This window comes from Micromys minutus, assembly GCF_963924665.1.
Source record: "Micromys minutus genome assembly, chromosome: 6".
Lineage (NCBI taxonomy): Eukaryota > Metazoa > Chordata > Mammalia > Rodentia > Muridae > Micromys > Micromys minutus.
In genome coordinates, this window is record NC_137975.1 from 77,669,576 (window position 1) to 77,694,182 (window position 24,607).

General features: G+C 35.4%; 1 protein-coding gene across 1 annotated transcript; it reads right to left on the bottom strand.

Moving 5' to 3' along the window:
• Positions 1 to 1,069: 1,069 nt before the first annotated feature.
• Positions 1,070 to 24,042, bottom strand: LOC308422091 (prolactin-8A9-like; the record flags this gene model as incomplete). Its single annotated transcript, XM_080918545.1, has 7 exons — positions 1,070 to 1,258; positions 1,611 to 1,790; positions 2,973 to 3,080; positions 3,902 to 3,940; positions 4,817 to 5,015; positions 23,178 to 23,418; positions 23,937 to 24,042. The coding sequence occupies 7 exons, from the start codon at positions 24,040 to 24,042 to the stop codon at positions 1,070 to 1,072; spliced, it is 1,062 nt and encodes a 353-aa protein (XP_080774671.1).
• Between the last annotated feature and the right edge of the window lie 565 nt (positions 24,043 to 24,607).

Below are 24,607 nucleotides of genomic sequence, written 5' to 3' on the forward strand. Positions count from 1 at the left end.
GATAAATTCTAGTCAACTTCAGAAAAATAAATAAGGAACCAACAAACCCATTTCTTAAGATTATATCTAAATAGCATTTGTATTAAGGCAAAATCCATAAACTTCTTGTTTTTAGAGGTGTGTTTCCCTCTAAGAGATTATTTTCCTGAATTGTAGGGAGTGCAGTAGGAACGAATGGATCATATTTTACCTAGTAGAAGATTGTTAGCTATTCTTTATAGACTTTCAGGGTATCACACCCCCACACGTGCAATATTTTCAACATTTTCATTAAAAAGCTTTACATGACCATGCATATCTCTTATCATGTTGCTTTCCAATGAACCCTGTGCTTAACTTTTTCACTTTTTGTCTAAACTAAATTAGCACTTTGCAAATCATATTTACAATAACATGTCAGTCACCTAGATCCTAAAGAGTCTTTTCTGTTGTAAGTACTATCTTATCCTGAACCATAGCTAAAGAAGACATAATGCAGGTAAAATATTTGCCATAATCTTTACCAATAAGAATCTACTCACTTCTCACAATTTTAATGAATGCAAGAATTTAGAGCTAAATGTTACCTATAAATTCAAAGGGGTTTATTCTTGTCATGTTGAAACATGTATCACCTAGAGTCTATTTATTTGGGTAGAAAAAATATTTTTCTGTCAGAATCACATGACTATGATGCACTATGAACATTTTTTCATTCTTTTTTACATTTTATTCTTAAATCTTCTCAGGTATTTAGGTTTTTATTTTGCCCTCTAGCTAAGAGATAGATAGATAGATAGATAGATAGATAGATAGATAGATAGATAGATAGATAGATAGAGGGTCTTAATTATTATTAAATGAATTTTATATAAATTCTGAATGAGGACCCTAACTGTATTGTTAGATATTCTATTCAATAAACAAACAAATAAGTAGTCTTTTTAGATTTGAACATTTGTAAAGATAATACTTTTATTTTTTTTAAAGTGAATGTTATACACATGTTTCAAAAGGTGCACAATTCATTGTATTGTCTCAGGAACTGACTGACATGAACCATCTCCAAAACAGATAGAGTAGATAGTCCTTAACAATCTTTCCCAGTTATGCGACACTTCAGTGTTCTGAGATGAAATTCCATGTGGACTATATCCACACGTAGGCAGTGGGAAAGGTTAAATATTGCCAAAAATTTACTATTTTTGTCATTTGACTTTATGGATGGAAGATGTTCCCAGTGGGGAAATTGTTCCTTCATAGTTGCCGTAGGATAGACCTATAAATAAAAAGATAGTTATTTGTTTATTATATTGCTAGTGTACTTTATCCTTGTTTTTAATATGTTCAGTCACAGAAATACATTCAGAAATATTCAGCTTCAGTCAAAGTTATGGTTTTTCAATTATCTACACCAAGAGATTCTTACAGATTTAGCATTTTTAGCATCTCTAATCAAGACTCGTGTGGATTTCTTCTAACATACTCTAAGTGGAGAATTGTACATAAAACCATATATATGTTTCACAATGGAAATATGATGTATTTTAAAAAGGCTTTTTAAAAAAAAAATTACATTTACCCAACCCACCACTTTTATGAATGCAAATACATAATGAGAAATTTCTCACCTTGGTGAGGATCCACCTAAGGTCATCCAGAAGTACTCTGTTGTACTCTTCAATCTCATTGGCTTTTGTGAGGATAGTTTCAGGGACATCTTCCATGGTGTTCAGTTCAGTCACAAGATGGTATAAAGGACTTATCCAGGAACCCACGAAGTTGATCAACATTTTTAAATACTTTTTGGTCTATGAAACACAATACAACCATTGAAATAAAATTAATTCAGTACAGTAAGTTTGTTGCATTTAATGTTCATATGAAAAAGTTGAACTGAAACTTTTTTTTTACTATGTGTATATGGCACATGTTATATAGATGTTGAGTAATACAGAAATTTAAATTGTAAAAATTATTCTATTGTCTATAAAATGAGACAATTTATCTTCTTATAAATAAACATTGTTCCCTAAGGTAATGTCATCATGTTTTGTTTTTCTCAGCATTCCTTCTACTACTTCTCAGTGAGATCTTTATTAATTGGTTATTTGTTTATCAATTGGTAAAGAAGGTCTAGCTGGGACTCAACAGGGGCCAATAGTATTCGACTCTGGAAAGATAGATGCCACCAGCTGAGGCCAATTTTCACATATCATTTTCACTCATGGATTCATAGATATCAACAAATCATATTGTTTATTAAAATACAGATTTATGATTTCTAGATGAATTTAAGAAATTGGAACAAGGCTAGAATGAAAACAGCATGATGCTCTTTAATGTGCTTTCTTTTTGCCCCTGACAGTGCAGATTATTTGTTGGCATGTGTAAGTGAAAAACTGTATCACATCATGAAATACAACTCGTATGATATGTAGAAATTCTCCTCATAAGTTGGAGCATTGATGAATCCTAAGGGATATAAAGTAGTGTTACATACTAGTATTGCAAAATGTCCATTTGGCTTTTAGTTTAGGCAGAGAAAAATCATAAAAACATGAAGAAAAAGGAAAATAATACTAAAACCAGGACATATTTGAAAATTGTAGGTGGGGGTGTAGTGTTCAGTAATATAGAATGCCATCATTCAGAATCCATTAGCAACACATAACAGTACAACCATATTGTCATCACTAATGTGGGAGTGAGTATATAACCATAGATAGCCAATTTAGTTAAAATCATCTTAAAAAATATCAAGCAAAATTTCAGAGGCAAGTCATTCCAAATTCACAAGTCTCTAATTGGGGTATCTAAGAATCTGCTACAGTTATTGGGCATTTAATTTTACCTACCAATAAAATTCTTTGATCATTTTTTATACTTTACCAATATTTTTATGCATACTCAATACCTCTCATAATTAACAGCACTGCAAACATAGTAAGTTACTTCTGGTGTGTGGTGGCAAACCTAAGAAGGACACTCACTCTGACACTTATGTGTTCAGGTCCAATATCTGGGGGGTTCGTGATAATAGAGTGGCAGTAAGTTCTGGCTCTGAGAACAACTTGATCCTGCCTAATCAATTGTGAGTTCTGCAAATAAAAATAAAATTTCAGTTTGAGATCAGAAATTGGAAAATCACATCATGACCAGAATATTAATGCATTTAAATAGTTTTGTAAATTTTCAAAATAAGTAATTCATTTAAAAAACATATATTTAAGATTTAAGAAAGTATCTGTCAACAAATTCAGTGTCTATTTATTATGTCTGCAACTTAATATGTTTTTTTCATTAGCTTTTGATTGTTTACTCCTGTCTTCTCATCTTTCCTAAAAGTTAAAGTATTTAAGGCAGAAACTGAAAGAAGTAAGTTTATTAAGAACTTTTCAATTATCACCTTTCTCTAGTATGCCAGCAAAAAGCCAAAAAACTCTTGAATTATCCTTATTTTTCTCAGTAAAGTGTAAAATTTACATACCCATAAAACAGAATTGTGAATTTAATATTTACAAAACTAAATACATATAACCATGCAAGTTTATAATATTTTTACAATGAAATTCTATAGGTTGTGATAAAATAACTCACAACATAGACTATTTTACAATAATCTCTATGTAAACTCTAATTGAACAAAATATAAATGATTAATTAATGCCATGTATTGTATTAGTTATTGGTTGTTTAATTAAATATTCAATTTACTCAAATATATGCTTCAGGATATATTATTTATTTCAAATAACCAGCTAATTCTTAATAGATAATTGATTATTATGAAGGCTAAGAAGTTAAAACTGTCAATTAAGAACAGAAAACACAAATACTATATAATGCTTTTTTATCGAAATTGCAATTGTTAACATAAGATGACTTTTGAAAAGCAGCTGAAAGAAAGGAATGTACTTACGAAGTCTGTGAAATATCTGGAAGAAAATTCACTGTGGAACTGAGTCATGTTAAGAGAAAAAAATAACATCTAGTAAATAAAAAAACAAGCATGAAAATATATTTATTGCAAATAGGCATAGTCTCTTGATGGCCGTCATACTGAAGGTTTTCCTATGTCTACAAGTTCCTTTGTAATTCCTGATTCTGAGAAATGATATTTACCAATCTACAAAAAAAAAAGATCAGATACACTTCTAATCCTGCCCTGATGTTGGAAAAATTCTATCATCGAAATCATTAAATCACAATTTTAGTATTTAGGGGTTTCTTAGTTTAGTCCCTCCCCTCTCTTATCTCATTCTTCCCTTTTGTCTGTCTTCCTTACTTTTTCCTTACTTCTTCCTTTCTTCTTTCTTTCTTTCTTTCTTTCTTTCTTTCTTTCTTTCTTTCTTCTTTTTTCCTTCCTTCCTTCCTTCCTTGCTTTCTTTCTCCCTTTTTACCTTCCTTCCTTTCTTTCTTTCTTTCTTTCATTTATCCCTTTTTCCCTCTTCCTTTTTTTTCTTCCCTGTCTCCTAACATGGCTCAGTTTATCTCTTTTATAAATATATAGTTTACTGTACTGCACATCTTCTACAGAGTGAAGATGCAGTGTGTAAATATAAATGGCCAGGGAAAATTCATGATCCTGAATGCAACACCCATAAATGAGAGTTCTTTGTTCACACATATTTTAAAGGTTTATGACATACTTTTATTATAATAGAGAAAATATAGAATATCAATAAATTCTATAAAATTCATGGAACAGTCTAATTGGCCATGTCCCTATTTCACTAGTTGGGGCGTCCTTAACCTATGAAGGTGTATTTCCTGATGCTTAGTGTCTCAGGTTTTAGTGAAGTTCAAGTATTGTCATGAAGGTTGAAATACTTACAAACTCTTCATGTATTTGCTCAGCAAGTTTATGGATGATTTCAGTTCGCCAGATGGCATTGTTAAATGTTTGCAAAAGGGGTTCCATGCAGCCTTCCTCTTCTGTGTGACATGTAGGAATTGATGTAGCTTTCTCCCACAGGAGCAGGTTTGAAAGCACCAGCAGTAGGAATGTGCTTGCTGCATAGAAATGAGAGCCACTTAAAAGACATTCATGAATCTGAGTTTTCCAAAATTCAAGTGCTTCAGGAAAAATTTAGCTGGCCATAATTTTCTTTTCTTTTATTTACTCTTTTTTTCTGAACTACTGAGGATTTGAATATCTGGAATGGCAGATAAAATCAATATGACAATAAACAGATAAGTGTTGACCTCCATATTAGGTACCACAATATGAACCTTATACTTAAGGCAGAAGAAGATTGTATATTATGGGGAGAATAAATGTAAGCGATAGAGGTCAAAAACGTTTGTTGCAAGAAAGTGAACTTTTTGTGATTATTTCAAACAATTTGGTCAGCACTAAAATAATAGCATATAAGCAACATTAAAGGGATTAAGCAACTTGGATATATTTGCCTATAAATGTAACAGTATTGATATTTTTATTTAAATTACTTTATTTTTAAAAAACTGAGATAAATGTACAGATTTTTAAAAGCATTTTTGCATAAAACTATATGAATATATTTTTGTCAGTACTTGATTTTTTAAAGGTTTGATAGTATTCATTGAAATCTTACTAGTTACAATGAGCATAAACTACATGTAAAACAAAACATAACATGAAAATAGTCAATGTTTTCTTGGTGTATAAAGATTAAACATAATGATTTTTAAATACAAAGAATTTCCACGAGGCTATATTCTTAGTTCTTGAATTATTACTGGTTTAAGGTCTAGGTATACCACAGTTTGAGTTGGTGCTATACACTTATTTTTTTTTCTAAGAAGAACTGAGGCTTCCACTTTTTGGCTTTTCTTTTTTTTTTCTTTTCTCTTTTTTTGAGCTTCATATGGTCTGTGAGTTGTTTCTGGGGTATCCAGAGTTTTATGGGGCTAGTATCCAATCATCAGTGACTACGTATTATTTCTGTTCTTTTGTGACTAGGTTACCTCACTCAGGATGATATTCTCTAGATCTATCCATTTGCCTAGGAATTTTGTAAAGTCATTGTTTCTAATAGCTGAGTAGTACTCCACTGTGTAAATATACCATAAACTCTGAATCCATTTATCTACTGCAGGACATCTGGGTTCTGTCCAGCTTCTTGCTATTATAAATAAGGCTACTATGAACATGGTGGATCGTGTGTCCTTATTATAAGTTGGGGCAACTTTGGGGTATTTTTAAAAGCCCTGAGCATGAAAGGGACCATGGGAATTGGTTTGTGAAGTATTGGATGCATGATACAACATGGCATTCATTACTAAATTCTCAAAAAAAAGTTTACAAACATAAAAAAAATAGTTACCTATTCCACCTAAAATGTTTTTGTTATCATATACTTTGAAATAGAACATATCACCTACAAAGTATGAACTTTCACAGCACCCTTTGTTCTTCCTTTTTGTGATGTCATTCAGCTTGTGCTAAACTACAAAACACGATAAGACAAAATTTGACACCCATTTCTACTTCAGGCTTCAGAACATAAGGATTCTTCAGATTTATTCCAGTAGAAAAATTCATATGCAATACTCACAATCTAAATTCTCTTTCTTTTGCCTTGAGATGGCATGCATTGGATCCATTGACTTTAAATCTTAAGTTGTTCTAACTCCCCCGGTTCCCAAACATTGACTTTTCAGCTGTATTACCTGTTCTGGAAGGTGCCCTGTGCACTGGAAGCTGCTTAATGGTTTCCATCAGCTCTACTCACTGGATAATACTAACACTCTCCTCCTCCTTTCACTTCAAAAGAAAATACAACACAGACTGTCTCTGAACATTGTACCATGTCTCAAGTTAAAGGATCATGAGAACAACTAATGCAATTGTCTAAAGCCTCCATGCAGTTTCTTTCATGAAAAATAATTTTTAAAAGTATTAGAAAGTCTATGCTGAGTTTATCTCCTCATAATCTATGAGCAAATATCTTTTAACACACAATGGGGCATCAAAGATTCCAAAGTAAGACTTGCATTAAAACAATCTCAAAGAACCACTGAATGGGATAGTTTGACTTAGGAACATGGGGTAATTTACTTACAGAAGTTTGATTGGCTCAATTGCAGCTCCATCTTTGAGGACTTCCTAAGCAGGAAGTGTTCTGTCTCTGGAGATCTGCTTCACTGGCGTCCTACATTTGATTCGTTTCCTGCCTCTATATACTCTAGCAGATAACCCCAAGGGCATTCACAGCCATGCAACAGCAAGAGGTCACGTACAAAATCCTTTATTCATGAACCATGTCTATCTTCAGGGGATGTTAACCATTTTATTACAACATACTTACACATGTCTGGATGATTTCTTTTTGCTTCTTCCTACATGTTGATTCTTGTCAAAATTAATTATAAAATCTCAGAAGCCATCTTAGCTGTCTAGTGAAAGAATGTCATATCAGACCATAAAAAAACCAGTTTTATCATAACTGCTTCATCTTCTTACACTTTAGAATTATTTCCTATCATCTTTTTCATGTTTATGAACAGGTAGTGATTCTTTTTTGAGTACTTGAACATCATGTATAGAAATAGTAAATTATCCATAGTATTATTATGAGTCTCTACTAGTAATCACTGACTTCTATAAAGCCTGTTTCTCTATGAACTAAGCTGAAAGTTCTAATAATCTTCATGTTTAATTTATATAATTGGAAGACATTTTGAACTATATCAAATATATTTAAAAATAAACTTCTTTATCTCCTTTCTATAACATAAAATCTTTCAAAAATTATTGAGTTTGACTTAAAATACCACATGTTGATTAATTCCTTGTTATCAGTCTTAGTCATATCAGAAGTTTGTCAATTGCACAAAAACTACTTGTGCCTCTATTAAACTAGTGAGTATTTTTATATAGTTACTACTAATATAACGTACTTGGGTCATAATGCCACTGTTGAAAATTCTACAAAAGACAACTCTTCCAGAATTTCAGTTTATTTCTTTATTTTACAATTTCATTTAGTTAATTTCATTTTGTTTACATTTCTAATGTTTCCCTTTCCAGTCTCCCCTCTCCAAGAAGCACATCTAGTCACCTCTTTCCTGCTTCTATGACAGGGGTCCCCAAACCCACCCACCCACTCCTACCTCATTACCCAAGCATTCTCCTATGCTGGGACATCTAGTCTTCACAAGACCAAGGCATTATTTTCCCTACGATGTTCATTAAAGCATTTCTGGTCTACATATCTACCTGAAGACATGGATCCCCCGTGTGTACTCTTTTGTTGGTACTTTAGTTCCTGAATCTTTATGTAATAGTATGTCCAATTTTGTGAGGAATCAACAGACTGATTTTCAGAGTGATTCTCTTAGCTTACAATGACACCAGCAATGGAGGAGTGTTCCTCTTTCTCCACATCCTCACCAGGATCTGCTTTCACCTGAGTTTTTTATCTTAGCAGTTCTGAATCTATGGGATGGAATCTCAGGGAAGTTTTGATTTGCATTTCTCTGATGACTAAGAATATTGAGCATTTCTTTAGGTGATTCTCAGCCATTTAAGATTCTTCAGTTGAGTTTTTTTTAAGCTCTGTACCCCATTTTTAATGCAGTTATTTGATTCTCTGAAGTCTAAGTTATTGAGTTGTTTTTGCATATTGGCTATTAGTGTTTTATTGGATGTAGGGCTGGTAAAGACTTTTTTCCCCCAATTTGCAGTTTGCTGTTTTGTTTTATTCACAGTGTCCTTTATTTTACAGAAGCTTTTTTATTTTGTGAGATCCCGTTGTCAACAGTTGATCTTAGAAAATGAGCCATTGTTGTTCTGTTCAGGAAATTCTCCACTGTATGCATTTGTTTGTGACTATTCCTACTTTCTCTTCTATTAGATTCTATGTTTCTGGATTTTTGTAGAGATCCTTGATCCACTTGGACTTGAGATTTGTACAAGGAGATAAGAATGGATTAATTTGCATTCTTCTACATGCAAATTTTACTTAAAACAGTCCCATTTGTTGGATATGCTGTCATTTTTCCACTAGATGGTTTTGCTTCTTTGTCAAAGTGTGCTGGTTTATTCTAGATATTCAATTCTATTCTATTGTTCTACTTGTTTGTCTCTGTACTAATAACATGCAGCTTTTTTTTCTTCTCATGATTGCATTGTAGTAGAGCTTGAGGATAGGGATAGTAATTTTCTCAGAATTCCTCTTATTGTTGAGAATTGTTTTTAATACGTTCAGTTTTGATGCTGCTGCTGCTGTTTTTGTTCCAAATGAATTTAAAAAGTAATCTTTCTATCTCTATGAAGAATTGATTTGGAATTTTAGTAGGGATTGCATTGAACCTGTAGATACCTTTTGGAAAGATGGCCATATTTACTACGTTAATCCTACCTATCCATGAGCATGAAAAATCTTCCCATATCCTGAGGTTTCCTTCTATTCATTTCTTCAGAAACTTGAAGTTCTTTGTATGCAGATTGTTCACTAGCTTGATTAGACTCACACTGAGATAAAAGGATTTGACAGCTTGTCAAAACTGGGTGACCTTCCACCTCAGTGTCAATCAAACATTCATAGTGTTGAAAGAGAGTATTTGCTGCCTAAAGATTTTGGGCAATCACTTTGCCCTGATATTCATTCAAACTCATACATAACTGCAAGAGTTGTTTGAGGTTCTTTAGAATCCTCACTTACCATATCTCTTGAAGAAGGGAAGTCTTGGATCACCCTGATCTATTCAATTCAATAAACATATAATATCTAGGAATGCTTTTCCCTCATGTATGTACATGACCTCATTGTGAGCTCATTATCATCTTTTCAGTTTCTTCACCAAATGATGAAATATACAGAAGTTGGATTTATGTAATGGAATCTTTATAAATGTTCAGCAATTATATAGAGTTACACTTATTTCATTCAAAAACATAGATTCACTTAATGACCATGCATCTACATGGACATTAGTCACAGCTTACTTATGATGTTACATAACCTGAAAAAGACTTGAAGTTATATAAGTTGTTTTTTCTAAAGCAGAGAGTTGTGTAGAGTAGCATGGATAGGATTATTTCTTCATTTCCATATCTGTAATCTAAAGGCAGCTCTCTGAACATTTTGGGTAGCTTCACCAAAAAGTGAACATGTGATTAGGAAGAGCTAGCATCTGGCTAAGGTTCAAGAAGAAGAAGGGTCTATTCAGATCCTCCAAATATATTCTTCCTCCAGATGTCTTCTACCTTTCCAGGTCTTTGCTTGGTACTGTACTCTGGAATTTTTTTTTAAATCACTTCTCCATTTACTCCCCTTTTCTCAACTACCTAATACCAACATAAACTTTATAATTTCAATCAAAATATTACACACTTGAACAACCTATGTTCCTCCTGCCCATTCACTGTTATCATTACTACTTACGTAAATGATTATACACAAAGCAGTCTTAGATGAAAAACTAAGTGTCTACCCCTACTGCATGTTTTATAAATCTTATGTTCCCTCATTTATTTCCTTATTTATCCACTCTTGGATTTTTCCCCAGTGATTTTGGAGAGCCATGAATTATAGTCTATTCACCAAATTGAAGGAGAGCATTTCTTTTATATTTCTTTAAGGTGTCCTCACTTCTTCTGTAACATACATGCAGGAATCAATACTTGTCTGCCTAATAATTTTACACGATGTATTGTCTCTTTAACTTTTTTATCTGCAATGTTTAATTCAGTATAAATTCCTGTCTCAACTTTCACTCTAAGAAGGACTTCAATTCAGTTTACAGCCTTTCTGCCACTCACAGTTTTCACACTTCTGATGTGGTCAACATTTTTTTTGAAAATTCTAGATTGGTCACAGTCCATATCTTGCCTCAGTTGACTTCCCGTGAGCCTTGTTCTCATATATTTTCTTTTCTAGTCTTGATTGAATTAGCACATCATAAATGATATATAAGACAAGTTCCAGTCAATTCTATCCTACTGAGTCCCTTCTAGTGCAAACATAATTTTATGCTGAATAGTGTCTGGATAAGAGATAATATAAAAATTCCAAGAAGGAAAACCACACCAAAGAATGGAAGCTGTAGTCCTTGTCAAAGTGGGGGAAAAGATAATGTTGGGAAGTAGTGGGAGAGAAGGATCTGGGAGGGAGAGGAAGGGAAAATGTAGGCTGGTTCAGATATAGAAGGATGTGGGAAATACAGAATTTCAGGAATTTGAAAGAAGAAAAATAGCAATAAGGGAGAGGGGAACTGGTGGTCGCCACTAGAAAGTCTCACATGCCAGGGACCCAAGAAGTTCCCAGGACCCAGTGGAGAGTACATTAGCCAAAATACACAACAAAGGAGAGATAACCTGTAGAGAACATAGTCAGTATGTAGTCACAGCACCTGACTGAGGAATGGGGCCACCCACTACAAAAATATTAATTCAGAATCCTTTCTGTTAAAAAGAAGTGCAGAGAATGCTAAGGTGATGAGGTGGGAGTGGGTAGTTGTGAGTGTGAGCATCCTCATGGAAGCAAGGGGAGGGTGAAAAGAAATGAGATAGGGACAGCTTATAAAAAGGAGGTGCAGGGACAAAGTGTGGAGCAGACAGTTAAGGGAAGGCCATTCAGAGACTGCCTCACCTAGGAATCCATCCCATCTGCAGACACCAAACCCAGACACTGTTGCTGATGCCAGGAAGCACTTGCTGACAGTAGCCATGTACAGCTCTCTACTGAAAGGTTCAGCTACAGCCTGACCAATACAGATGCAGATGCACACAGCCAAACATCTGACTGAGCATGGTAACCTCAATGAAGAATTTAGCACAAGGACTGAAGGAGCTGAAGGGGTTGTCAACCCTAGAAAGAACAACATTATCAATCAATCAGACACCTCAATGTTTCTAAGGACTAAATCTCCAAACAGATAGTACACTTGGGTGGGAGATGAGTCCCTTGATCCTGTTAAGGCTCACTTACTCAGGGTAGTGGAATGCTAGGGTGCTGAGGCCGGAGTAGAGTACTTTCATAGAGGCAGGGGGAGGGGGAGAAGATAATGGAGTTGTAGAGGGAAAACTGGGATGGGTAATAATATTTGAAATATTAATAAATAAGATATTTAATAAAAACCTTTTAAAAAGAAATTTAAAAAGAAGAAAAAATTCTAAAGTCACAATTTTGGAGGCCAAACTGGCATGCCTTCTTAGAAATTCAATGATTTATTTTAGTAATGTTAAGGTCTAGAACTAGTGGATAACTGTCAAAGGGCTTATTCTTGATGTACCTAAAATGTACCTTCTACTTGATTGTTAATTTAGTCAAAATGAAGATTCATTTCATCAGAGTTACATGACTATAATTCTCAGGGGAAAGTTGTACTCACTTCTTTCCTATTTTATTTTCAAAAGTCTCTTGACTGCTTGGAGTTTTAATTTTTTTCCTTAGCTTTGGAAATTGATTTATGCTACATGTTTCTATTCTAGATTTTGTAAGGATTACAATGTAACTATCACAAACACCTATGCATATTCTGTCTTTGTCTCTCACACACACGGGTATACAGATATTCATACACATGCATGAATACACACATATAAACATAAAAACAAATGTATACACAGAGAATTAAAAATAAATTATCCTAACTCTAATCTACATTAACACTGACAACAAGAAATTTTCCAAATCTAAAATTTAAAGAATAAAACTTTACATTCAGAAATATCTTCCATACCCCCATTTATAGGTCAGCATGGAAAGCCATTAACACCATTCTATTGATTTGAATTTTCTTCTATTTACACTTGGGAACTTTTTTAGTTGTTGGATACATATTAATAAAGAAAGAAGATGAAGAGCCATCTTGAAGGATCTTAGACCATTGTTTAGGAAAGACAAGGAAATAGTAGAAAAACGTTGAAGGTGACAAGTGATAAAGTGGGAATGTTTCTAAGTCAAGACTCATAATTTATTCATAAATACAGGTATTCTTAAGCCTAAGTTGTTCAAAGAGAATCAGCTAGAATTAAAAAAAATACTTCTTTAAGTAGCTTTGGAAAGAGATTTTTATGCTGAAAGGTATCACATCTGTTTGTGTTTCTCTCTCCCTCATCTTATCCCACTCCCTCTTTACTCCCTCTCAGTCTCCTTCTCTCCCTCCCACACTCCCTCACTCCCTCCTACCCTCCTCCTCTCTCTCTGTATGTTTATGACTCTGTATATGGGTAAACATGTACATAGTATATGTTTATAGTGAATATATGTATATGTTCATATATGTCTATCTGCATGGTATTTGCTTATACATGTGCAACCACACATTCTGACTGGTGTGAGATGGGATCTCATGGTTGTTTTGATTTGCATTCCCCTGAAAACTAAGAATGTATACATGTCTCTGAAGACTTTTGCTAACTGACTTCTTCATTCGCTGTCTACCCTATTTTTAAAATAGATTATATCATTGAACATTGAGTTCATTGATTAAATAGGTGGGTTAACTTAAAGCCCCAGAAACCCTGCTCTCCTGACATTCCAAGAACATAGTTACAGTCATGGGCAGCTTCATTCTACTATTTCATAAGGATTCTATGTAACTGGGTTCAGACCAAGAGAATGTGGACCATGATTTTTGAATAACAGTCTTCTGATAATTAAACTTAAATTAAAAAAAAATAAAAATTGTGTTAGATAGAATAAACTAAAACCATAACAGATATGGAACAGTTACGTATTTTATTTCAAACTTTAGATTCTATTCCAGGTATCTCTGTGATACTGTGATTCTGTGATTCTGTGATCCTGGGATCCTGGGATCCTGGGATCCTGAGTGTGCCAGAGCTGTTGGGAGTCAAGCTGCCTCTGAGATACTCAACTCCTGGTGTGACTAGGCTCCTAAGGTCCTGTTCTGTCAGAGATTCTGGGAGTCAATATTTCTCTGAGTGTTGCACAAATTGGGAGGAAGGGCAGAGCCCAGAGTTTGCTCTTGGCACTCCTACAAGGTGGAAGAAATGAATGTCTCTGGCTGGGCAGGGGGTTTGTGTTTCCTGGCTTCCTATTTGGTGTCCCATTTATGCTGGGTGTTGGAAAAGATGTTTTGGCCTCAACTGTTATCTTGAATGAGCCAAAGTTAAAATGCTTTTGGGTATGTCCAATCTCCTGGGAGTTTAGCTTCCTCTGTGATCATGTGAGTCTCTAATCCTGGAACTGTTAGTGTACCTGTGATCCTGTGATCCTGTGATCTTGGATACTTTAGAGCACCTGAGTATCCTCTGGGCGTTGTGGGAATAGGTGTGCAGCCAGTAGCCAAGATCTGCTCAGTGCACAATTTTAGACTAGAAGTGCTTGGAATTGTTCTTAATCATGTCAGAGTTTTGTTAGTTGTACAAGTAACAACTGTGCCATAATTGCACTAATGAGCACAGTTCATATACTTGATTATAGTTTTAGCACTGGTGACAATTCTTCAAAAGCCAACTCCATGGTGGCTTCTAGATTATGGCATCTAGTCAACATTAATGGATCTTCTTACTCATGGCCAACAAAATTCCCTCCTATTGTTGAAATAGAGTGCTTGCTGCCTAAATAAAAAGTTGGCAAATTCTTGTGATCTAGTATTCATTTAAAAGGTGATAAAAGCTATGAGAAATGGTATGAGGGATTTCAGAAAACTGGCTGTACAATATCTCTTGAGAAATAAATACTGATCCCCTTTTCACCCTCATCTCAGATATTTAATTCAACAGACATTGTTCTCAGGATCCCTAAGGGTCAGCTAAATGTATGGAAATATGCAACCTCAGGGTTGAGAAGTAGGGGGATGATTCTAGAATGTAAGAGAAACCTGAAAAATGAAAAACTTTCCGGGATCAAAGAGAGGGACCTTAAACAACATGCTCAACAGTGGGGAAAAGATATTTAGATTCCAGCACCACTAGAAAGACAGGACATTAAGAGAAAGGATCCAGTTGCCATGCCACAATAAAAACCTCTGACCTACAATTGTTCCTATCTAAATAATTTGCAGAGACAAAAATTGAGAAGAAACTGAGGGAAAGTAACTCCCATCACTATTCCAACATGGGATTAATTTCAAGAGGTGGCTACTAAATATGACAATATTACAGATGCTACAGAATGTTGACAGATAGGAAACTTGCGTTGCGGGTCTTAGAGGGATCAAACAAGTACATGAAAGAATCAGTTGCAAATCAGATACAGATACTTACATCCAAACAATACAATAAAGTATCTGAATTAGGGGAAAACTGGCAGAACCTGATTAGAAGGGTAATCCCAAAGGAAGACCAGAAGTCTAAACTAACCCTGACACCAAACAACTCTCAGACACTGAGACATCAACCAGGATGCATATACTACCTGCTACAAGGTAGCCCTGGACCCATATACAACAGAGGACTGCCTAGTCTGGCCTCAGTGAGAAAAAAATATGCCTAATTCCCAAGAGACCTGAGGCCCAGGGAGTAGGAAGGCATGGAAGAAATTGCTGGTGAAGATAACAGAGTGGAGATACAGTGTGGAAACAGAAGGTGAGGGATGGGGATTGTATAAGAAACTATGAAAGAGCATACCAAAATGGAGCCAATGGCTGGAATGTAAAAAAAAATAAATGTAATTAAAAGTATAGAGAAGACCCTGAGAAAAAGATAAGGATATGCCCAAAAAGGGATCCAGCTCAAGAGGAGGACCCAAGGCCTGACAGCATTACTGATACTACGTAGATTTCACAAAAAAGAAACCTATTATCACTGCCCATGAAAGACCCAACAAGCAGCTGAGTCAGATGCAGATATTTACACACAGTCAACAGAAGATGCTGACCCTGTGGTTGAATTAGGTAAAAGATGGAGGAAGCAGAGGAGGAGGGTGATTCTGAAAGAAGACCAGCAGTCTCAATTAACCTGGATCCCCGAGATCTCTCAGACACTGGATCACCAACCAGTTATAATATACCAACCAGCTGATATGAAGCCCCTCACCCACATAGAGCAGAGAACTCTCAGGTCTGGGTTCAGTCTAAAAAGATGCACTTAACCCTGAAGAGACTGAAGCTCAATGGAGTTTAGTAAAGGTCTGGGAGTTTGGGTGGGGTTGGGCCATCCTCCTGGAGACATGGAGACTGGGAAAGAGGTACAAGATGTGGAAGAGAAGGAGGGCAGACTGGGAGGGAAATTAAACCTTGAGTGTAAAAGTAAAATAAGAATTAATACAAACAAAGAAAAATACCAAAAGAACTTTATTGTTACCAGGGATATCCTTTTCTACATTAATGTATACCTTCAGAGATTCTTTTTGTTTTCTTCTATATTGTTATTTTATATTTTCACATTCTAAATGGTACTCCCATTCCCAGTCCACCCTCCCCAAGTTTTATTTCTTTTTTTCCCTCCCTCTTTGCTTCTGAGAGGGTGCTTCATGATCCACCACCCTACATACCTACCCCAGCCATCATCAATTCTTTAGAACATAAAATTTCCTTGGGTTTAAGCATACCATTTCTCACTCAGTCTAAAGAAGGCACCCCTCATCTACATATGTGACAGGAGCCATTGTTCAGCCCATGTATGCTCTTTGGTTGGTGGTTTAGATTATGGGAGTTAGTGAGGTCCAGGTTAGTTGAAATTGACTTGATGATTCACATCCACATGGACATTAGTCACACATTAGCAAAGGTGTTGGACAGCATGAACAAGCCTTGAGGTCATATGAGCTGTTTCTTTCAAAGCATAGGACTGTGTAGAGTAGGACAGATGAGATTGTGACCCTTTTGCAAAACAACATGCTGTAAAGTTTAGGTTGCTTTACTTCAGACTAACAAATGATCATTAAGAAATGGCATCATGCTAAGAGCATAGAAGGAGTGGTGCCCAATCAGATCTGGCAAATCTGTTGTCTCTCCAGATGTCTTCCGATTTTCATTAGGGCCCTGCTTGGACTTATATGCTCTAGTTGTTTTTCTTTCAACAGTGTTTAAAGAAAGGATTCTTCCCTCTGTTAGTAGTTTTATTCCCATAGACTCTCCTATTCTCAATAACACAATTTCATCATAAATTTCATAACCCTAAACAAAACACTACAAATTTGAAATGTAGCCTATATCCCTTCTTGACATTCACCTTCAAGATTCCTATGTACATTATAGAGTTGTATGCATAGATCTTTATGAGAGAGAATTAAGTACCTACCATTAGGACAAGTTGTATCATTTCTATATACCTTGATATATTTCCCGATACTTGCACTGTGGGATTTTCCCATAGTGATTTTAGGATAGTCATGAAGTCTAATCTATTTGAGAAATTGATGGAGACTCTTTCTTTTGAGGATTCCTTCTTACTTTAGTCAAAATAAAGATACTTTCATCAAAGTAACCTGACTATAATGCTTGGTGAAAAGTTAGATTTTCTTCTCATATTTTTGGCTCCTAAAATCCTCTTGTACGTTTGAATTCTTATTTCTTTGACTAGATTTTGACATTATTTTTCTGCTGTGTATTTTTATAGGTTTGGTAAACTTTACAAAGTACCTAATAAATTATATGTACTATGTCTGTGCTCCTTCTATCTGTGTCTTTCTCATGTACACACGTATAGCAACCTATGTACATATACACAAATACAAGCATATGTACACAAAAACATATTCACACATACATATCATGAGATATAGAAATAATTTCTAAATGTAGCACACAGTCACACAGAAAACAAATTTACCCTAAGCTAAAATTTAAAGTAGAAATTTTACAATCAGAAAAAAAATTTCATATCCCCCCATGTACAGATCAGCACAACATGCTTTCATTGCCACTCTATTGATATGAATTTTCTTGTCACAATATGTGGTCAGTTGTACAGATGTTGGCTGAATATTAGTAAAGATGTTGAAGTCACTACTTCAAGAACCCAAGACTTTTATTATTAAAGCAAATACAACAAATAAAGGAAAAGAAATTTTGCCCTAATGCATGTACAGAAGATAACTGAGCCTTAAAAAAATTGCAGAAGGGTAGAAGTTCGTAGTTCACAAAAAATAAAACTGGAATGTTTGTCAGTGTTGACTTGGAATTCATTAAAAAACACAAATACTCCTAAACCTGAGTATTTTACAAAAATCTGAGATAAAATTTTTAAAAATTTATTTTTTCTTGAGTATTTATGTTAGCATATTTTCTCAATGAATAAGTCAGATATGTCAGTATGTGCAAAAGTGTGTATTTGTTTATTTGTGAACATTCATGCTAATTTGTTTTTATGATTGTACATGTGTATTAATATATACATGCATATATGTTCATGTGTGTTTATGTGTGTGTGAAGGGTTATATATGTGTAACTCTATATGTATATGCAGATGAATTTGAAGACCTATACTGAATAGCTTTGTCATTCACTATCTACTCAATTATAAATTAGGTCATCTCACTTAACAAAGAACTCATTGATAGATAAATGGATTAAATACAAGCCACAGGAACACAAATGTCCCCACTTTCTAAGAACAGGGTTACAGTCATCGGCAGTTTCACTTTGCTATTTCATATGGATTTGTGTAGTGGATTCAGGCCTAAAAGTTCTTTTTTTTAACAACTTTATTTTAAAAAACAAAGATAAATGTACAAATTTTATACATTTTTGAATAAAAGCATACAAATATATTTTTGTCAGTGCTTTTTTTTAAATGGTTGATAGTGTGCATTAAGATGTTACTAGTTACAGGGGGCACAAAGAATATGTAAAACAGAACATAATTTGAAATTAGTCAAAGTTTTCTTGGAGTGTAAGGATTAAGCATAATAGTTTTTTCATTTCATTTTTTTTTTCTTTTCTTGAACTTCATATAGTCTGTGAGTTGTTTCTGGGGTGTTTAGAGCTTTATGAGGTTAGTATCCAATTATCAGTGACTGCATATTATGTCTGTTCTTTTGTGACTGTGTTATCTCACTCAGGATGGTATTCTCTAGATGCATCCATTTTCCTAAGAATTTCATAAAGTCATTGTTTCTGATAGCTGAGTAGTACTCCATTGTGTAAATGTACAACAATTTTTGTATCCATTCATCTATTGAAGGACATCTTGGTTCTTTCTAGCTTCTGCCTATTATAAATAGAGCTGTTATGAACATTGTTGTGCATATGTCTTTGTTGTATGTTGGAGATTATCTGGTGTATATGCCCAGAAGTGGAATAACTGGGTCTTGAGGTAGTATTATACCAATTTTCTGAGAAATCACCAGACTGAATTCCAGAGTGGTTGTACCACTTTACAAGCTCACCAACAGTGGAGAAATGTTCCTATTTCTTCACATCCGCACCAGCATCTGTTGTCATCTGAATTTTTGATCTTGGCCAATCTGGTGTTAGGTAGAATCTCATGGTTGTTTTGATGAGCATTTCCTTGATGGCTAATGATGTCAAGCACTTACTTAGATGATTCTCAGCCATTTGATATTCCTCAATTGAGAACCTATTGCTTAGCTCTGTACCACATTTTTTAAATATTGTTGTTTTATTCTCTGGTGTCTACCTTCTTGAGTTCTTTGTATACCTTGGATATTAGGCCTTTATCAGATGTGGGGTTGATAAAGATCTTTTCCCACTCTGTTGGCTGCTGTTTTGTTTTCTTGACAGTGTCCTCACCCTTAGAGAAACTTTGCAATCTCATTAAGTCCCATTTGTCAATCTTTGACTTTAGAGCTTGAGCCATTGGTGTTCTGTTCAGGAAATTTTTTTCCTGTGCCTATGTGTTCTAAGGTTTTTCCTACTTTCTCATCTAAGAGTTTCAGTGTTCCTGGTTTAATGTAGATATCTTTGGTATACTTACACTTGAGCTTTGTACAAAGAGATAAGAAGGGGTCTATTTTTATTCTTTTGCATGCTGTGTGCCAGTTGGACCAACACTATTTGTTGAATAGGCTGTCCTTTATCCATTGAGTGTTTACTGCTCCTTTGTCAAAAATCAGGTGACCATATATGTGAGGGCTCATTTCTGGATCTTTTATTCTTTTCTATTGATACACATACCTATCTCAGTACCAGTACCAAGCACTTTTTAGCACAATTGCCTTGTAATATAGCTTGAGGTCAGGGATAGTGATTCCCACAGATGCTTTCTTGTTGTTGAGGATGGATTTTGCTATTCTAGGTCTTTTGTTTTTCCAGATGAAATTGCACATTGCTCTTTCCATCTCAATGAAGAACAGGGTTGGTATTTTGATAGGGATTGCATTTAATCAGTAGATTGCATTTGGTAGGATGGCCATTTTTACAATGTTGATCCTTCCAATAAATGAACAGAGTTGAACTTTCCATTTTCTGAGATCATTCTCGATTTTCTTCTTTAGAGGTTTAAAGTTCATGTCATATAGGTCCTGCTCTTGCTTAGACAGAGTCACACCAAGGTATTTCATATTTTTGTGACTATTGTGAATCGTATATTTTCTATAATTTCTTTCTGCAGATGTGTGTTCTTTGAATAGAAGAAGGATACTGATTTGTTTGAGTTAATTTCATATCCAACCACTTTGCAGAACTTGTTTACCAGCTATGGAAGTTCTCTTGTGAAATTTTTGGGGTCAATTATGTACACTATCATGTCATCTGCAAGTAGTGATTTTTTATTTTTTCCTTTCCAGTTTGTATCACTTTGATTTCCTTTTTCTGTTTAATTGATTTGACCAGAACTTCCAGAACTATGTTGAATAGGTAGGGAGAGATTGGGCAGCCTTGTTGATTCACTAATTTTAGTGAGATTGTTTCTAGTTTCCCACCATTAAGTTTGATGATAGTTGTTGGTTTGATGTATATTGCTATAATTAATTTTAGGTATGGACCTTGGATTTCTGTTTTTTCCAAGACTTTTAACAAGAAAGGGTGTTGAATTTTGTCAAATGGTCTTTCAGCATCTAGTAAGATGACCATGTGGTTTTTTTCTTTATTTCAGTTTGTTTGTATGGTGGATTATGTTGATGGATTCCCCTGTATCAAACTGTCCCCGCATCCCATGGATGAAGCCTACTTGATCATGGTGAATGATCATTTTGATGTGTTCTTGGATTCAGTTTGCAAGGATTTTGTGGAGTATTTTTGTGTCAATGTTCATAAGTAAGATTAGTCTGATGTTCACTTTCCTTGTAGGATCTTTATATTGTTTAGGAATGAGATTTATTGTGGCCTGGAAAAATGAATTAGGTCATGTTCCATCTGACTCTATTTTGGGGAATAGTTTGAAGAGTATTGGTATTAGGTCGTAAATAAATGTCTAATAAAATTCTGCACTGAAACCATCTGGACCTGGGCTTTTCTGGGGTAGGAGGCTTTTGATGATTGCTTCTGTTTCTTAAGGCATTATGGGATTATTTAAATGGTTTACCAGATCCTGGTTTAACATTAGTATTTGGTAACTGTCTAGGAATTCATCCATTTCTTCAAGCTTTTCTGTCTTTGTTAAGTATAAGTTTTATAGTAGGACCTTATGATTTATTGAATTTCCTCAGTTTGTTATTATGTCTCCACTTTCCTTTCTGATTTTGTTAATTTGGATACTCTCTCTTTGCCCTCTACTTAGTCTGACTAAGGGTTTATCAATCTTGTTAATTTTCTCAAAGAACACGCTCTTGATTATTTTGATTCTTTAAATGGTTCTTTTGTTTCTATTTGGTCTATTTCTCCCCTAAGTTTGATTATTTCTTGCCATCTACTCCTCTTGGGTGTATCTGCTTCCTTTTGTTCTAGAACTTTTAACTGTGCTGTCCAGTTGCTAGTGTATGCTATCTCCAGTTTTTTTTTTTTTTTTTTTTTTTTTTTTTGAATCATTCAGAGCTATGAGTTTTCCTCTCAGTACTGCTTTCCTTGCAGGCCTTTGGGAGAAACATCAGAATAGATGTGAAGCTCAGCAGCGACCCGCCCATGCTTGTCTTCATTTAAAAAATTTACAGTAAAAATAGCAATAGCCAGTCTCTCCCTAGGGGAAGAACCTGTGGAGGTAATCCCCCCCCCTTTTTTTTAACTAGACACTTTTTAAGGGTGCAGTGAGCACACTCAATGATTTTCTGTCTTTGAGGATTATAGGGCAATTTTTGAGTTACTCGAATGCCCATCATTTTGCAGAAGGACACAAAAGAAACAGAAGTATAGGCAGGCCCATTATCTGTTTGTAATTTTTTGGGCTGTCCCCAGGTGCTCCATGCTTTAAAGCAATGTGCAATTATATGAAGTTACTTTTATTTTTTGTATGTAGAGATGCAAAGATAATTTCAGAGGCTGTATCAATAGAAATATGGAGATATCTTAATTTTTTAATTTAATAAAATGAGTGACATCCAATTACCAGAGGTCTAGAAGGCACAACCCACGTGGATTAATCCCAAACACAATCTGGGATAGCATAGGGGCACACTTCTGACACCCTTTTACAATATCCCATGCCTCATCATGTGTGATTTTAAAATGTGAAGACAGGGTCTTGGAATTAACATGGAACTGTGAATGAAATTTTTGTGCCAATGAAATAGGTGATGTATTAAAAAAATTAAACAAGCTTTGTTGGCTTTATCTGCAATATCACTTTTCTCTGCTAGGGGACAAGGTAAGTTAATATGGGCATGGATATTCTGTACAAAAGAGGGTGACTTTTTTAAAAATCAAGTCACGCAAGGTGACAACGAGATGTCTAATAGTAGATTTTGAATTGATTTTACTCATTACTTTTAAACAGAGCAACGTGTTAACAACATACTGGCTATTAGAAATCAAATTAAAAGGGCCTGGATATAACTCAAATATTTTAATTACAATTTGTGATTTAATAACTTGGGGTGATGCAGGGGGAAGTTGTATGGTAACTGGAGAAGAACCTGTCACCACGTATGCTGTTTGTTTTGTCTTGTAACCATTTGTAAAAATGAGCGGGGAACCAGGTAACAGAATTTTAGAGGTAATGTTAGGGAAGACCACAGGATGGTCAGCAATTAATTGTAAGATGGGACCTTTAGGAAAATGATTATCAACGTTGCCTTGAAAACTGCATCTCAGAATAGCCCAGTCATCTATAGTAGATGACAATTCTTTTAATTGTTTTACATTATAATGGATTATAACATCCTTAGGTGTAATGCCAAACTATTGTATGCACTGTTAAATTACTAGCAAAGCCAATTGTGCCACTGAAGTGGGATTATGCACAAGTGTCTTGACCGTGGAAAACTTGGAATGTATCTAAAGCAAAGGAACTCTTTACCATAGAACTCCTGTAGGCTGTGCCTCTGTGGGCAGAATACACAGCAAAATGGGTTGTGACTCATCCTGGCGTTTTAAGGCCACAGTCTGGATTCCCTGCTCTATCAGTTGCAACATGGCTAGGGCAGCATCAGTGAGTTGTTTGGGAGAATAAAGAGCAGAATCACCTGGCATAATATCATAGAGTGGTTGTAGCTGTCTGTTGGTCAGAGATAAATAGGGTCCAACCCATTGAACATCTCCTAATAATTTTTGAAAATCATTTAGCGCTTTTCACTTATCAGTATAAATTTGGATATTCTGGGGAGTTACTGAATCCATAGTTACTTTAGTTCCCAAGTAGTTTGCCACCATATCTGGGGTGGATAATTAGTCTAAGCTTCTGCAAAGCTTCCTTGTCCCATTAGCATGTCCTGATCCCAGGCAGGCTGACCATTGGGAGCATTAAAAACGGCCTGCTCCACAGCAAATTCAATATAGTATGCCTTCCAATCTAAATATTGACCAGAGGTCAGGCAAGCACGAACTAAATTTTGCCAGTAACTAGGTGTCATGCAATACTGGTGTAGGTGTTCTCATTGTGCCACAACTTATGCAGCACTAACTCCATAGGTGCTCACTCCCTAGTCTAGCATCTGAACAATTTTTCAGTATAGTGGCTCATGATAACAATTACCCTGTGCATTCTGAAATACAGGAAAGCACTGGGCTCGTAGCCCTCTCCAAAATTTAGGATGCAATCGATGCCCTTCTCCTCTACCTGGGGCATAAGGAGGCAGAGTTGATGGCCCTGGAGCCGATGGTTCAATCTGTACTTTCATTTTCTCCAAACTGTCGGCTATGCTCTCAAGATAATCTTTTGACATTTCTCTCTCACTAGACACTTCTTCTGCCTCTGAATTTTGAGAGTACACTTTATGGTCTCAAACTGAGAGCCTTTCTCGTCCCCTTTTCCAGGGAGCTTTGTAGTCTCAAGCCAAGAACCTTGATTGTCCCACTTACTTGGGAGCTTACCGACTAGTCTCCCTGACTGTGATGAGTTCTCAACACTGAAGAGGAGGTTCCTTGTATGGACCACCACTTGTTGCTACCGTCTCCGACCAGAAGAAAAGGCACAACAACACAGCATTCTTCTCAAAGCAGTTTATTCAGGAACCTTACAGCATGCCAGTAAAAATCTTTCTGTCTCCTTTCTGTCTCTTTCTGTTTCTCTTTCCACCAAGTGCAGTCCCTTTTAACCTCTCTCAACTCCACCTCCTCAGTCCATGTTGTGTGGCTGTAGTTCATAGGTCTGCATCATCTGGCCTGATCTTGAGTCATGGGTGCACCTGCTCAGCTCGCACGGTGGGAGTGGCTGTTCTCCGGGGCAGGAGTAAGTCAGGTGCTAGTCAAAAGACTAGGTCAGAGTCCCAAGCCCCAAGCTTTGGATTG